This window comes from Protopterus annectens, chromosome 13.part0 (assembly GCF_019279795.1).
Source record: "Protopterus annectens isolate FY-2018-M chromosome 13.part0, PAN1.0, whole genome shotgun sequence".
Classification (NCBI taxonomy): domain Eukaryota; kingdom Metazoa; phylum Chordata; order Ceratodontiformes; family Protopteridae; genus Protopterus; species Protopterus annectens.
In genome coordinates this window covers 962916048-962933789 of record NC_056747.1, presented here as the reverse complement: position 1 = coordinate 962933789, position 17742 = coordinate 962916048, and the positions used below count along the sequence as shown (strand labels likewise).

At 38.7% G+C, this 17742-nt stretch overlaps 1 protein-coding gene across 1 annotated transcript in view; it reads right to left on the bottom strand.

Moving 5' to 3' along the window:
* The window catches only part of KCNH4 (potassium voltage-gated channel subfamily H member 4), a 1657012-nt gene that overhangs the window by 28397 nt on the left and 1610873 nt on the right, over window positions 1–17742 (bottom strand). Inside the window, exon 16 of the mRNA XM_044054725.1 lies at window positions 2926–3002. Within this exon, the coding sequence (XP_043910660.1) occupies window positions 2926–3002 (77 nt within the window). The remainder of the gene's footprint in view (window positions 1–2925; window positions 3003–17742) is intronic.

The following is a 17742-nucleotide window of genomic DNA, read 5'->3' as shown; positions in this document are numbered from 1 at the left end:
TGAATCATCTTAACAGTAGGGATGATTATTTAAGGTTTACTGTAAGTATGAATAAAAAAAGTCTATCATATCTAGATACAAAGGTTACTATAGAGAATAAGATGTTCAAATCTAACCTGTATAGGAAGGACACCTTTAGTAATGACTATTTAGAGTACAACAGCTGCCATCCCCAGTATCAGAAGAAAAGTATTATAAAAGGACAATGTATTAGAGCCGCCAGGATGACATCATGTTATGAGGATGTACTAGTTGAGTTAAATTACATAGCTAAAATGTTTATTGACAGGGGGTATCCTGGACGAATGGTGGCTGATACAGTTGAATATGTAAAGCAAGAGTGGGGAAAAAGATATAAGCCTATACTGGGGAGTAAGGACAGTGTAGGTAATACTAAGAACAGAAACAATGAATATAGGAGGGCTTGTGTGTTACAATATGCTCCATCAGTTAATAAATTTAGAGACATAATTGCAAAAAATTGGAACATTCTTGGAACGGATAAGGATATATATAAGATAGTAGGTCCTAGCCCAACATTTGTATATAGGAATGGAATGAACATAAAGAGTAGACTAAGCAAAATGATGAACAAAGTAGAAAAAACTGAGAGTGGTACGACAAAATGTGGTAGTTGCAATCAGTGTCAGTATATCTTGATGGCTAGTGAATTAATATAGCAATAACCCACGCCTGGGTGTGGGTAATGCTAAATTTACCCACGGTTGGCGTGGTTTGGTCCCGAGGGCGAAGCCCGAGGGACCAAACAAAGCCAACCGTGGGTAAATTTAGCATTACCCACACCCAGAAGTGGGTTATTGCTATTATACCATGACATTATTTAAGAAAAGAAACTGTTACTTTTCTTAAATAATGGCATAGTATAATGCCTGTTTACTGCCCTTCCGCAGATGTCTGGCATCCGCGGCAGTTCTGATGTACTGCGCGCCTGCGCAGTACATCAGAGCTGTGGGCAAAAGCAACGGAGAAAGCAAGATCTCCGTTGCTTTTTGTCTCGCTATGTTAAGTGAATTAAACATAGCGAGACAGTTTTAAAATAAACAACGGACATCTCCTTTGCTTATTTTAACTGTCTCGCTATGTTAAACTCATTTAACATAGCGAGACACTAAAAGCAACGGAGATCTTGCTTTCTCCGTTGCTTTTAAACACTGCCTCGCTATGTTAAATGGGTTTAACATAGCGAGACAGCTTTAAAATAAGCAACGGAGATCTCCGTTGCTTATTTTAAAGCTGTCTCGCTATGTTAAACCCATTTAACATAGCGAGACAGTGTTTAAAAAAAACGAGTTATACTAATGGAAAAAAGTCCGGGCGACCGGACCTTTTTCCATTAGTATAACTCGATTTACAACGGGCACGCTGGCCAATCAGCGTGCACGTTTTGGGGGGATCATGGTATAATATTAGATAATGACCAGAAAACAAAAGTAAAGTTATGCAAGGGGAATTGTAGAACTAAGAATGTGATATATTTAGCTAAATGTTCAACATGCTCTTGTTATTATGTGGGGATGACATCTAGATGTTTAAAAAACAGAATTTATGAACATTACTATAGAATGAAGAGGCAAGATATGAACAATGCCCTTTGGAGACATTGTGAAGCAAATAAAAATTGTAGGAAGTTCGAGTTTGGGATACTTGAACAGATTCAGGTGAATCCAAGGGGTGGTAATGTGAAGGAGAAATTATTAGAAAAGGAGACACGTTGGCAAATTATATTAAATGCATCGGAACATCCTGGTTTAAATGAATATATCTCTATAAAACCTTTGCTAGAAAGGTAATAGGGTGTTTTTATTTAGGAATTTTTTGTTATTGTATATAAAAGTATTAAAACAGCATTAATTAAGATGTGAATCAAGCACAAACAGTTTTATATTAATAATATACATTAATGGAAGTTATAAAATGTATATAAATATGAGGTTTTAAAGTATTTTTAAACACATTTTTTAAGCATATACATGTCTTTTTAAAATAGTTACATTAATAGATAGGTAGTTTTAGGGAATCTAGCACAGTGCACTTTAAATGTTAATGAATTCACTATATTAAGTTAAGTATGTGTTGTTTTAATAAAGAAATGCTGATTGATGATTTGAATATTGTATAAAAAGGGAGTTAACAAGGGTGTAAGTGGTTCTGATGAAATCTACATCTGTAGATGAAAGCGCTTAACCTGAGACTGTTCATGTTTGTATAAAATAAAGAGAGGAGATATTTATTGCTACGTGCCTGTGTGAATATTTTTTATACACTGGGACTTCAGTTTAGCCTCTTGGGGCTATTTTCACTTCATTTGTGGACACCAAGTTGTTGGACAGAGGGTGATTATAATGGCTGGCAGATTGACTGTGGTCATTTAAGTGCAATGGGATGCTTTGTGGTTTGCTGGACTTTTTCCTCCTTGCTGCCATTGGAATGTCACAAGTATCGGACATTTTCCAAGTATTTGCCACATTTAAATCCAGTGAGCTTAGATTTAGTTTTGTGTTTTTTGCCATTTTGTCAGCTTTAAAGTTTTACTCATTATTTTATGTTTTACATATGTTTTGTGTACAGAATGTCAGTCTAATGAATAGTTCTGCATAATTTGTAATATGCTATAATTATTATTTAATCATTGCATACACAACAGAAAACACTAATGATGTATGCCATACAAATAGCCAAAGACCACACACACTGGGTAAACTAAATGTTTGCATTTCATAGTACGGCTATGAATTTATAAATACTAATAATCTAACGTGTAGATTTTGTAGGATAGTGTCCTTTGTGAAATGGTTGTATTTACTCTGGTCAGTATTTGAGACTTTCAGATCATGTGGCGGATCTCATGCTATGCCAGAGTACCATTTATCTACACAGTAATAAAAGCATGAGCTCTCTTCTTACCTCATCATTCAATCTGCTGATGTTTTGTTGCATCTCTTCAGCATCACCGGCTAAAGATGGAACTGAAATGTAGGGTCCTGAGTGAGAAAAGATAAACATTAATCCCAGGCATGGATTTAGGTCACAAATGGATAATGCTGCTAATGTCAGATATAACAATAGGCATAATAAGTATGCGGTATGAGTGGTAGGTATGAAGTATTTGATTTGTTTTCAGAGACATTGCTTGAAATATTAATCACACGAAACTTGCAATAAATCACATTAGTATAACAACAGCAGAAACGGTGCAGACGCAGTTGCAGTCTAGATTCTAAACACCTTATGTTTATTGGACTCATTTCATAGTTGAAATATATAATTACTAGTCAATGAACAAAAGTTTAAATTATGCTTCACAAACATTGCCACATTTAAATATCAAAGCTTTTAGATGAGCTTTCAAAACCAAAAAAAAAAAAAACAAACTAGCTGAAACATACTGAACTTGGAGAACTGCAAACATACATTGTTTATGTATATGTGTGTAGGATGGGAGTGGGGACAAGACCTCCTGCACCCAACAGAGTTCCAAGGCCACATAAGCTTGGATTAAAGTAAATATATAGTTCTTTCTTGCCAGTGTCTGGTCAAAGCTGCAGCTGTAAAATATAAGTTCAAGGTGTGAGGGTAAAATTTCCGATGTGGGTATCTGGGGAGCTTGCTCCCTGCAAAACTATTCTAAGAAGTAGTTTATATTGATTTGATGCATTTGGTGAATCCATGCAATGCATGAAGTCGTAAATTCACTCAGTTTCTGGGGTGTGTATTTTGACACTTGTCACCTTTGGTAGACTGAGCATGGTAAAGTCAGTAATGACAGTGTGGGATCTGCAAGGTTTATTTCAGTGGGTAAAATTCACAACCATAAGAAAAATCTACATAATGCAATTTTGCTATCCAATTTCAATCAACCATGACCTCACCACATATGGGAAGAAAAGCAATTCAATTCTTCATGTATGATGAAGTTGTAGCTTCTGCTAAGCTTTCCAACCAGCCTTTCCAATCAGAACATACAGTGAGGTTATTATTACACACATGCATAAGAAGTACATCCTCCCAGTGCTAGGTGCATGAACAGGTACACATAGGGTACTCCCATATCTCATGTATTTTTTACTGCTTTTTATGTAGTGACACCCCCATACTTGACATTCAAGTTAGACTACTTGTTCTCGAGAAGCACCCCTTCCATCTCCTACAATGTTGAATGTGTTTTTGGTCAGAAAATACCATCACTACCCTCTTTTCAGCATTTACTGCACATTATTCCCCCTTCATAAAAGTTGAATGTGTTACAGGTTGTCCATAGAAAAGAAAACCACACAGCCAATAAACAAGTATGCAAAAGAAACACAGTTGCTCAGCTGATGTGAACATGATAAAAACACACTTTAATTATATGAAATTATAAAGATGTTAAATCCATTGCTAAAATCAAAAAATCAGCTTAAGTGCTTTTGTGTTTTTTTCTATTGAAAACTTCATCAGATAATCAGTTTCATTCATGAATAAAATATTTAAACTTATTCTCTTATCATATGATCATCCATGCCTCGGAAATGATTTAAATAAGTGGTTTTCCTATGTATTCTAGAGGTAAATCTTCTCCCTCTAATATCTTTGGTTAAGAGAACATCCAAGTATGCAATTTGTTCCTGATTCATGGTGCAGTGATTAGCGTTGCCACCTCACAGCAAGAGGTTCTCCGGTTCGATCCTCGGCTGGGGTGCCTTCTGTGTGGAGTCTGCATGTCCTCCCTGTGGTTGCGTGGGTTTTCTCCGGGTACTCTGGTTTCCTCCCGCATCCCAAAGACATGCTGTAGGTGGATTGGACACTCTAAATTGGCCCTAGGTGTGAGTGTGTGTGTGTGTGCCTTCTGTGGAAGGTTGGGCACCGGGCTGGCAACTCGACACTGTAAAACTCCACTGCTAATCATGAGCGGACAGGTGATCTGCTGTGGCAACCCCTAACTGGGAAAAGCCGAACGAAGAAGAAGAAGTGAAGCTAAGAAAACTGGTGCTTTAATTCAAGAATTCCATCAAACATGGAAGCGATTAGTGTTGCTGCCTCACAGCAAGAGATTCTCTGGTTCGATCCTTGGCTGGGGTGCCTTCTGTGTGGAGTCTGCATGTCCTCCCTGTGGTTGCGTGGGTTTTCTCCGGGTACTCTGGTTTCCTCCCACATCCCAAAGACATGCTGTAGGTGGATTGGACACTCTAAATTGGCCCTAGGTGTGCGTGTGTGTGTGTGTGTGTGTGTGTGTATGTGTGTGTGTGTGTGTGTGTGTGTGTGTGTGTGTGTGTGTGTGTGTGTGTGTGTGTGTGTGTGTGTGTGTGCCTTCTGTGGAAGGTTGGGCACCGGGCTGGCAGCTCAACACTGTAAAACTCCACTGCCAGTCATGAGCGGACAGGTGATCCGCTGTGGTGACCCCTAACCTGGAAAAGCTGAAAGAAGAAGAAAAAGAAGTGAAGCTAAGAAAACTGGTGCTTTGATTCAAGAATTCTATCAAACATGGAATATTTTCTTCTTCTTCTTCTTGCCATAAAATGAAGATGTCATTCAAAGATGGAGTTATTTATGCGGCAATATATGACTCTTCTTGGTGTTTTTATATCAGGAAGCCTGAACAGAAAATCAAGGAGAGAGTGTATGAGTACTTATATGAAATCAGGAAAGGGAAAGATATAAATGCTTTACTTAAACATTTATCGGATTGTTCATCACATCAGTTTAAATTTTTAATACTGGGGAAGATTGACCGTAACCCATGAGGGGGACCTTGGTCTTTGTGTTTAGAAAAATGAAAGCTGTATTGGCAGCTCTGTCTTGGAGCAAATTATTGGCCAGGATTAAATGGCATGCTTTCTTTGGCATGCGTTTTAAAATTAAAATCTCAACTGAGATAAAAAAAAAATTTTATAGTGTTTTGAACAGGAAGTTTTAATGAAGGTGTGTGATTTATTTGCCTCTTTACATTTTTATGGAGGGTATGGGTGTTTTTTTGAATGACGTACATGTCAGTTTTCATTGGTCCATTTTAGAGGTGTGGATGATCATATGATAAGAGAATTGGTTTAAATATTTTATTCATGAATTAAACTGATTATTTGATGAAGTTTTCAACAGAAGAAAACAAAAGAGCTCAAGTTGATTGTTTGATTTTAACAATGGATTTAACATCTTTATAATTTCATATAATTAAAGTGTGTTTTTATCTTGTTCACTTTAGCTGAGGAAATGTGTTTCTTTTGTCCATAGAAAAACCCTCCAATACCATATTCATGTGTTTAATGGTCATTGTTTAGGGAACCCTGTGCCTCCTCCTTGCATAATGCAAGCACTGCTACAGTGATTCACTAATGGAAATCATGCCGGGTCTATATTACCACATTGAAAAAGCCATTAATTGAACAGTTTCATAACCGAAAATGTGGATAATAGAACTCGCTTTTGCCTCCCTCCCGCAAATTATATTTACCAACTTGAAGATCGTACTACAGTGAGGAAAGGACAAATTTTACAGTCTTCACTGTACCACGATCTCACAATGCACAATTCTTTTATCAGCATTTTTGGTTATAAAGCCATTTGGTTAATGGCTTTTTCGATGTGGTAATATAGACCCAATCATACCTACTTCTACATGTATCAATAATGTCCCATAGTGATTCTTGAATATTGTTTATTAGCAATGTATCTACATGCACTCTACATGCAGGCAGTGTGCTGTGGAGTATGTACTTGACCTAGCCTACTTGCATGCAATCCATACTAGGAATTATGCATCAAGAGGACAGCTGCCAGACAGAGATTAGATGATAATGACTGTGCCAGCTTTGTTCCTTGCACCCTCAGAAACATAGATGGTTTCTTCATATGTTTCACAGGGAGATGTACTACTGAGTTGATAGTGTCACCTCACCAAGCTGATCCCATGATGTTATGGCATGCCACTGGCTTCATTATTTATGGCACCTCTAAATTAAAACTGTGAATTCAAGGGTATAAAGCATACTGGAATGATAGTTTATTTGTTTATTTACTTATTTATCTTCATTTGTTGACTGCAAAGTTTATCTGAATAGAGTCCATTTTCAGCAATCAGTATAATCAATAAGAAATATAGTCCGTCACAGTATGATAAATGCATCAATAATAAAGTAAAAATTGATCCAGTAATTAAACTGCATTAATATTCATTTCAGATATTACCTACATCAAAAGACTAATTTTAAATCAACACGAAAATACAACAGAATATTTGTATGTTAATATATACGGGGTTAAATGGCATAATTAGGAAACATAAATACTAAGTGATGCTCTGAATGCAGCTACATGACCATTTTGTAAACAGATGCAAAAACATAGCTTTTCTAAAAGTCACCTTGTGAGACATTGTAAGTAAATGAAATAGAATTTTTATCAGTATGAAGAAGAAGATTCCAGCATGGTGGCATAAAAGTATGAAGTCCTGTCTATGGCCCAGACCACACAAGCTCAGTTAGAGGCTCGGGTGCTAGATGACGCTTGGGTGTGGAGGGGGGTTTGGAGAATGGATGTGACCATGCTGTGAAATAGAGCCAGGGTACGGCAGAGTAAGATGCATGCAGCTACACCCCCTTAGAGGGGCCACAGTTGCAGTAGGTTCATAGGTAAGTACTAGGCTAGCTGCCTTTGTGGGCCATTTTAAGCCTAGCCAATTTCCCCTCAGTCAGAATCAAACGCTGTACCTCTTGTCTGTGAGGTAAACACCTTAACCGTTATGCTAAACCCCAATCCCAGACATGCTAGAGGCAGACTTTCAGATCATCAAGCCACCACCTGGTGGTAGCCTTCACTAGTGAGTGCATGCTCAAGTGCACTTCCTTGGAGAGGATTTGTGAGTCCCTGCAGTGGTGTGGCTATCCTGCCCCCACCCAATGTTGGGGCTAGGGACTTTCACAATTACTGTCATTGCTAGAAAGCTGATGAGAGCACAGACTTCATAAAGCCTACTTGTTTGACCCCACCCCAAATGGCTGTCATCTTTGTGGATTTCAGTAAGGAGAAAATGGGATAGAATCCAATAGGGGAGACCTAATGGTCTGCAAACAGAAGGGAAGAACAGTGAGAAAATAAAACTACTGCTGAGAAGAAGCTGTCTCCAAAAAGACATAACAGGAAAGGATAACTGAGGGTGAACAGGTAGAGGATCTAACCTGATGTACAGGGTGTAAACAAGTAGCTATATCCAGTATTGATACTGTTTGGAATATACACACTTTAGCTAAAGAATTTTAATACATTAGGAGAATTCTATTGTGGCTACTTCAAGAAAAGGTCATGATGAGAATAAAAAGCATGGAGAGGCAGACTTTGTCATCTAAGTGTTGAGAAAATGGGCAATTTGTTAAGAGGCAGAGCTATTATCTTTCAGCAAGAAGAACAAGAGATCTTGTTAGAATAATTCTGGTAGAATCAGTCATTTACCTTTTCTTCGAGTACAGAAATCCTAGTTTCTGATGAATGTTCCACACAGAAGAATTAATATGTACATCAAACTTCTAACGCTGCTCAAGAGTGACACCGAATAGTTTAATATGAGAGGTTTTATCCAATGCGGTGACTTAGAGACTTTTAGAAAATATGAAGAGAATACCATTGCTTTAGTCTTAGATATGTTCACTAATATACCTAAGCTATAATCCACATTGGTTAGACAGATTTAAAGTTTAGTCTTAATACCATCAATCTAGGCAAATAAAAGAGAGGTGCCATCTTTGTACTGAATTAAATTTGCAGGTCCACAGTTTCTCATATCATTTACAAAAGTGGTAAAAAGAAATGAATCTTCAATGGATCCTTGGGCACACAAGCAGTAATAGAGATCAAAGATCAGGGAGTATCAAAGCCATCTTTGTTTGGCTGCATTACCCTGTAGCATAAAAAAGGCCAGGACTTCTGCTGTCAAGACTATTTCTAACTGGAACCTGACAGGAAGCTGAATTTATATCTAGTTTAAATCTTCAGATTTTGTGTTGCTATTTTATCCCTGGTGAAAGAAATGGTATCCAACATTTTCTTGTTATTTGCTGTGGATCACTCCTATGTGAGTACCTTGATTGGCTAAGTATTTTAACCTTATAAATTCAGACTCAGGAGTGTTGTTGTGTGGCTTCATGCTCTATTTGCTTTGCTGCAGTATACTGCACCACCTAACACCTGAATGAAGGGGAGGGGACTACTGCTATCAAGTCCGCTTTGCAAATAGTACCTGTCAAACTGTGCTGCATGCAGAGTCACACTCACCAAATTGGACATGTCAAAGTGTGCTACATGTGTTGTCACACTCAGCAAATGGTACTTGTCAAACTGTGCTTCATGCAGAGTCACACTCACCAAATGGGACCTGTCAAACTGTGCTACATGCACTGTCACACTCAGCAAATGGTACTTGCCAAACTGTGCTTCATGCAGAGCTACACTCACCAAATAGGACCTGACAAACTGTGCTACATGCAGCATCAAACTCACCAAACAGGACCTGTCAAACTGTGCTACAAGCAGTGTCACACTCACCAAATGGGACCTGTCAAACTGTGCTTCATGCAGAGTCACACTCACCAAATGGGACCTGACAACCTGTGGTACATGCAGTGTCACACTCAATGAGTGGCACTTTCAAACTGTGGTACACTCAGTGCCACAGTCACCAAATGGAACCTGACAAACTGTGCTACATGTGGTGTCACACTCACCAAATGGAACCTGACAAACTGTGCTACATGAAGAGTCACACTCTCCAAATGGAACCTAACAAACTGTGCTACATGTGGTGTCGCACTCACCAAATGGAACCTGACAAACTGTACTACATGCAGAGGCACACACACCGAATGGAACTTGATAAACTGTGCTACCTGCAGTGTCACACTCACCAAATGGGACCAGTCAAACTGTGCTACATGCAGAGTCACACTCACCAAATTGGACATGTCAAAGTGTGCTACATGCGCTGTCACACTCAGCAAATGGTACCTGTCAAACTGTGCTGCATGCAGTGTCACACTCACCAAATGGGACCTGTCAAACTGTGCTACATGCACTGTCACACTCAGCAAATTGTACTTGTCAAACTGTGCTTCATGCAGAGTCACACTCACCAAATGGGACCTGTCAAACTGTGCTACATGCACTGTCACACTCAGCAAATGGTACTTGTCAAACTGTGCTACATGCACTGTCACACTCACCAAATGGAACCTGACAAACTGTACTACATGCAGAGGCACACACACCGAATGGAACTTGATAAACTGTGCTACATGCAGTGTCACACTCACTGAATGGTACCTGACAAACTGTGCTACATGCACTGTCACACTCACTGAATGGGGCCTGTCAAACTGTGCTACATGCATTGTCACACACACTGAATGGGGCCTGTCAAACTGTGCTACATGCACTAACACACTCAAATGCTGCTTGTCAAACAATTCACTTAAGGCTGTATTTGTTCCTTTTATACCTACAAAAGAAAAACAATGTGCTATTGCTCTTCTTGCACTATTTCTAGTCATACTTGTTGACTAACTTTTCTACTGCTGTTTTCCCACAATTATATTCCTCCTCATTTTGCTGTCTGGTATTAAACTGTTATGGTATTTTAAGTTTACTGCACATTCACTGTTCTTACAGCACACCACTGAGTAAGCAGACCATTTGTCTTCCAGATATAAACTTGGCCTCCATACTACTACATACTTGTAAAACTACTTTTTGGGTTGTCCTGTCTGGTACTTGCTTTCAATACTACTTAGCCTGCTTATATATAAGATAGTTTTGGTGGCTCTCATGCCTTATTGCTTTTGTTACTTTAATTACAATTTTCTGAAGCTACCAATGTTTTAGCAACTTTTTCACTCTATGTTTGCAGTGAACTAGTGACTAATAACTAATTGACTCAGACTGTGAAGTAAGAAATAATTAATTGACCCAGACAGTGAACTAACAACTAGCAATTAATTAAACTACTGACAGAATCTTGTCTTGCTAATCTTATTCCTTGATGTTGTCTGTTAGTGGATATTTCCTTTTTGAGAGTGTGCAATTGGGTGTACCCCTATAGGTGTCCCAGATTTAATATTCTTTTTGTCTGTTGTGTAAATACCCCAGACTTCCAACAGCAAGTGCTTACTCCCTTACTCATCCCAATTTACTCCAAATCTCATCACTCATCTTCTACTATTACCAGTGGATCCAAATCAGCTTGAACCCATTCTATGGCCAGACTATTATCACTTGGGACCTTAAATCAGTGTATCACTTACCTTACATTTGCCAGAAGCCCCTTATTACTGAAACCACTTGTGAAAGATGTGCATATCTACTCAAGTTGGAAGTAAAACCACTCATTGCCTGGATGCCGGTAAACACCACTGCACCACATTACAACTCCAGATTAAATTCACTTTTGCTGAATTTCTAAGGATTACCTTGACCTTGTAGACATTGTACTAGTGAACCTGAGCCATGTAGTACAATATACACCATCTGAATCCATCCACAGCAAAAGCACCTTAGCTGCAAGACAACTCCCACAATATTTTCGGTGCTTTAAGCCACTTATAACAATATACTATTTATCACTGACTCTATAATTAGGAACACCAATACATTCCTCTTATCAGGTGTGACAAGGATAGAGTGATGTTCAGTTATCTCTTGTGCACTAGGATTTGTGATGTGACAAAGACACATGGGTCCCTCCAGTCCACCAACTAGCTATCTGATGCTGTGATTGTTCACATGGGAATACATAATTTTAGATGATCTACCCTGTGGGGAGATGAAGAGGGATGCTGTTGAGTTCTTTAAATGTGTCCAACATTGGAAACTTTTCTAAGCAGCATCTTGCTATCTCAGAGAATGATGTTACAGCTCAAAGATAAAATACATTAATTTAATCATTAATTTGTTGAATTGTTTCATTCAGGGACTCTCCAGTATGTGTTACCATGGGAGACAGTGGTTGACAGGTCTGCCTGCTTCACCAGAAAGGGCCTTCACCTTTCTCACCTCATGGCTTCCACAAATTATCTAAAACAATTGCTTCCTCACAGTACCTTTTTTAGTCAGAGGCTGTGTTCTGGACATAGAGAGGACATTGTGATCCGGCCTATGTTCACGTAGCACTGCTCAGTGCTAGGAGTCTGAACATAAAATTGCCTGAGCCTGAGGCCTTTTTGGCTCTTGATCACCCACACGCACATACACACACACACACACACACACACACACACACACACACACACACACACACACACACACACACACACACACACACACACACACTTTATTTAATTTATTATTTATTACAATTTGCTAACTAGGACAATCCCACTTAGTTTTACAGCTCCTTTTCGGAGGAGTCACAGGTAGAAAAACTCCAGGAATGTAGTATGTCAGATGCAGATAAAATACAACACACAATATGACAGCTCATAAAACAAAGTAGAGTTTCTTTTTCCACATGCACACAAAATATAGTAAGTACTATGACAGTTCAAAGAACCAATGTACAGTTTTTTCTTTCATAACAAAGTAAAACATGTCTAAAAGATTAACAAGAAGAATTTATAATATGCTTGTACATGGGGTGTCATGTTGAAAATAAAGATGAAAAAAGTGACAAAGTAATTAGAACTGTTAGTATGACTGTCATTAGTACCATTTGTATGTGAGGGGTGCATCAATGTAGGTGAAAAGTACTGCAGTACATAGAAGATGAAGAGCTGTTTGCAGAATTGGTATGTGAAACTGCAGAAACTGTCAGCTAAGACAGATGGATAATGCAGTATAACAGCAGTACTGGGAGCTAGTGGAAATGTACTATATAGGGCTGACTTGTGGCGTTTAAGCTAGTAAGTGATATGTAAAATATAACTGAAGATGTTGGGGTTATGAAAGTATCTGGTAATGGTGGGAATCAGTGCTGGCATTTTTTAGATACTGCATAAACTTAACTAAGAATAATCTCCATTTTTTTTTTATCTTCGTTTTTAATGTCGTTAGGTAAGATGTTCCATTTACTGGCTAATTACTGAAACATGGCTTATTATGCTGATAGCATTCCCTTTATACCTGGGTTTAGCAACTACCATTCATTTACACCTTCTAGGAACTGTGGGGGAATATACATATTCATCTATAAACTCATTCCTCTCACAGAATTCAACATGACACCAAGCAAAAACTCCTGGAAATCTTGATGACATCAAACTACATTATTACATCATTCCTAATTGTAAGTCCACCTCCATTTCTTTGCTGAATGCTTTCATCATGCGGATACAAAAACTATTCAACACAATGCAGTAGTCCTAGAGGACTTTAATCACCCATATTTTAAATGTCAAACCACTACATGCAATAAAAAATAAGCCCAGCAGTTCTAGAACTTTGGTAAAGCTAATTCTTTGCACCAAATCTTTTTCTGTTCTACTAGGGGTGCAAATACTTTTGACCTCTTCCTTATAGCTATTTTCTTAGCCTAAACCTCACCGTTTCTTACCTTTTCCCTATTGAAATCTGACCACTAGGCTATTATTTTTCCTGTTAGAGGTAATCCCATCATATTTTTAAATTTCACTATATTCAGAGATTGCTCAAAACCAAGTGACAACTTGGAGAAATGTTAAATTTCTGCCCCATTCCTTGGCGGATGGGTATGCCAGGAATGACCAATCCATAACCATAGCTGCTAAATTTTTCTTTGAATTCTATTCACATTTTAAACTGCTGTATTGAAGAACCTCTTCTGAACCATCATAAATAAAGTGGGGAATTAAAAAAAAAAAAAAAAAAAACTTGCAGTAGAATTATTGCATAAACAGACTTTACAATAAAAGAAAAAGGTTCCACGCTATACATAAAAATTGCCTCCATTTGCAGTAAGTCTAATACTGGCCAATATAGCTCTTAAATATATCATAAAAAGTATAAGACAAGCTGTAAGCTAAAAACTTCTACTTTTCTTAATGATAATCATAAGCCCTGGGATTCAATATGAATTGTGTTATCACCGTCCTACTCCTACAACCGAATATGCCTGCTGCTTATCATGCCTACAAATTTGCAAACACCTTTTCATGGTCAACAGTAGTGTTTACGGTCATGGAAAAGTGCCTGCAAGCATGATAAACAACACAGTTTGCATATCAGCGATGCTCAGATACAAGGACGAGCTGCAAGCCAGACATATTAAGGGCAAGTACAGGAAAACAATACAGAACAAGGGGAAGTGAAATTGGGAAACTGGTACACTAAACTGTTTTATAAGGAACAATTAATGTTGAAGACAGGGAATATTTAAAGTGTATTCATATCCTACAGGCAATTGTGACAAAAGTGTATAAGAAGCATGTCCAACATAAATCTGGCAATACTGATGTAATGATAATTAATGTCAATTACAATCCTACAGTTATGTACATAAATAAAAACAGACACACTAACAAAGGATGTAATAGGGGCAGAAAGCTGCAGTGTAACAATGTAGAGTAAAAATTTGATATACATGCTAATTAAATGCTGACGAGATAATAGCAAGAGCAGAAGTCACTTTATGGGATGAATGCATAGAATGCAGTTATTGCATATGAGATGTATATATGCATGCAAACTGACAGCACTGCTGTATTTTCCATCTCAGCATGTATACACAAGACACAAAGGACCTTATAGCTATAATGTCAGGTAAATCAGAAATGGACATGTTTTTGCAAAGAAGTAACAGTGGAACCAGTAGGAAAGGTGTTCATCACCTACGGGTGTGCCATAGACAAACAACTGTTGTGGAATTATATAAATGCTAAATGCCAATCTAATAACAAACATAATAAGTGACAAATGACAAGTCAGAGGGGATGACATGTCTGGAGTCCAGTTTTGCCATTGCTGATTCGCAAATGTCTGACAGAGTAATACTGGGAATGCACATATGGACTTGGCATGCTCACATGGAATTACAGGGAACAATTACATAACTGCAATTTAGCAGCAGCAACACAATAGAAAGTGTTGTAACAAAGGACCAGTCACAGTTTCTGATGGTCTGGCAGCATGCCATACAGTAAGGAATGTTTATGGAATCACTCATCTGCCATTAAACTGTATAGTGTGATGAAAAGAATCGCAGTATTAAAGAGATATCCAGAGGAAGACATGCAATACAGAGCATAATTATCTTGTGAATATGTAATGCATATGAGCAATTAATGACATAAGAAACCTTTACATCGTGTCATTTTCAAACGCATGCCAGACCAGATATCAGAGAGATAGATGCATAACAATCGTGGTTGCTACAGAAGTATGCATATCGGTCATGTAAGGAGGAACACCCTTGAAGTGCTTTCAGCACTTTCCTGCCATATAAGGAGTACTGATGACCCACCTGGTAGGAAAATGTGTGAAAAAGGTGGTCCTTTGTATGTGTAAGCCACTGTTGTTTGACAGACAGATGCAAACAAATTCAAAGCCCTGCCTATTATACGATGCTCCCTCTAGACCACTGTACTGATTGCATGTACCACATCAGATAGCAGTGGAGGCTCTCACAGATAACTGAACTGAATGAGTGTGTTAACATGGGAGGTACGAATATAATATGAACACCCAGATTTATTCACAATGCTTGAAAGGAGTTACACATGTTACTGTTCACACAACACTGAACATTACAATACAACTGCTTCTTTAACAAGGAAGCTGCTTCCATCATGAAGGACACAGACTGTCCCAGAACTGAGTATGAGTATATCTGTGTAGATATGCTAAAAGTGCTAATAATCAATGCACTTGCTTCATGTGCTCTCACAGCACAACATCCTCCATATAAACATTTCACTGCTATACCATCACAACCTGTGATGATATATCATTGTCCAACATAAAAAGGGATATGAATAACTAGATACAATGGTGTTTATGCAACATCAGTACATTCATATAATGTTGCTCCTGTCAGGAATTCAACAGCAATCAATGAGAATCTACTGACTAATGACATCTGAATGAACCATAAGTGCCCTAATATGACAATCCACCTATGCTAACTTATTACATCAGATGTATGAGAAGTAAACAGTCTCTGAGATGAAAGGGATGGTGAAGGACTCTCACACTGTAAATAGATACATTAGAACTGTGGGAGATGCCATACATGCTTTACAGTATAAAGCACAACAATGCTAACAGGCACTGAATATGGGTGTTGAACACATGGGCATTTGACAGCAGACAATACATGATATTTTACACGATGAATGCACCATGGTAGAAAAGTCAGTACAATTGTGACATATGTCATTATGTGAAGGCATTACATCATGTTATTGCTGCAAAGGATATGTGTGCCTGTAATTGCTGTAGTATATCAGCAACAAACAGCATGTTGTCTCGTTACCTTGTGCCAGATGGTAACACTTCCTGCATGTGTTATGTAAGGAAGATGAAATCAAATGTCATCAATACTCTGAATAAAAGCATTGCTATGTGAAAAACTGTCCTAGTTTTTAGTAAGAGGGATCAACATCTATGCATGCACAAAGCAAATGTGCTTGACAGCAGTGTTACTGACATGTACAGTCACAATAACACTAACACAACATAGTCTAAGCAGTAATGGATGGTTCATAGGTTCATAGGTAGGTACTAGGCTATCGGCCCAAGGGCCTACGTAAGCCTAGCCAACAAGGTTCCCAAGCTTACGCCACCCAAGAAAGTTATTTTCCTGTGCCACTGTCAAGTAGAGACACAGAAGTGATCCCCGGGGTGTATTTCCTATTTCCCATCCACTCATCAAGATTTTTCTTGAAGAGTGCTAATGAAGAACTTTGCTTGACATAGATGGGTAGCCTGTTCCAGAGTATGGGAAGTCTCTGGGACAGGAATCTATCCCTCCAGCATGTCCTGTTTATTGTGGTGACAAGGTTTAGGTCCCTAGAGTGTGTAGCTCAGAGGAATTGGGATTTCTTTAGGTGTAGCATGTCCAACAGCTCTGGGTTTGACATAGCTTTATATGTTAGGCAGAGATCACCTCGGTGTAGGTGATATGCTACGGAGTAAAACTGGAGTTTTTTGAGGCGGTCAGTGTAGAGCATTTGTTTGAGGCCAGAAATCCTCTTTGTGAGGTACTTCTGTGGCCTTTGCAGCTGTTGCAGATGTCTTGTGAGGTACATTCCAAAAGGGGCGTTGTACTCTATAATGGGTCTAATGAGTGTCGTGCAGAGGGGGAACAATGACCTCTTTTTTCCTGGATGAGAACCCTTTTTTGATGAGGTGTGCCATGTAGAAGGACTTCCTGACTACTGTGGCGATGTGACTATCAAAGGAGAGACGACTACTGTCCACTTGGGTCCCAAGGTCTCTTATCACACATTCGGTGTTAAGTAGATTACTGCCTATGTGGTAGTTCATGGGTACAGAGTTTTTACCAAAGGGGATGAGACTGCACTTTTTGGCATTGAGCTTGAGGCCATGGCTCTGACACCAGGCATCTGTCTCAGCGAGGCCCTTCTGTAGGATGTCCACATCATTTGGGGACTTGACTATGGCTCCTAGTTTGCAGTCATCTGCAAACCTCATTAGCCAGAGGCCTTCTGTGTTAGCCTGTACTTCAGAGAAGTAGATACCAAACAGGAGAGGTCCCAGGATGGAACCCTGTGGTACTCCACTTGTCACTGCTTTGAGGTCAGATTTGGAGTCTGCAACTTTTACAGTGTGGGT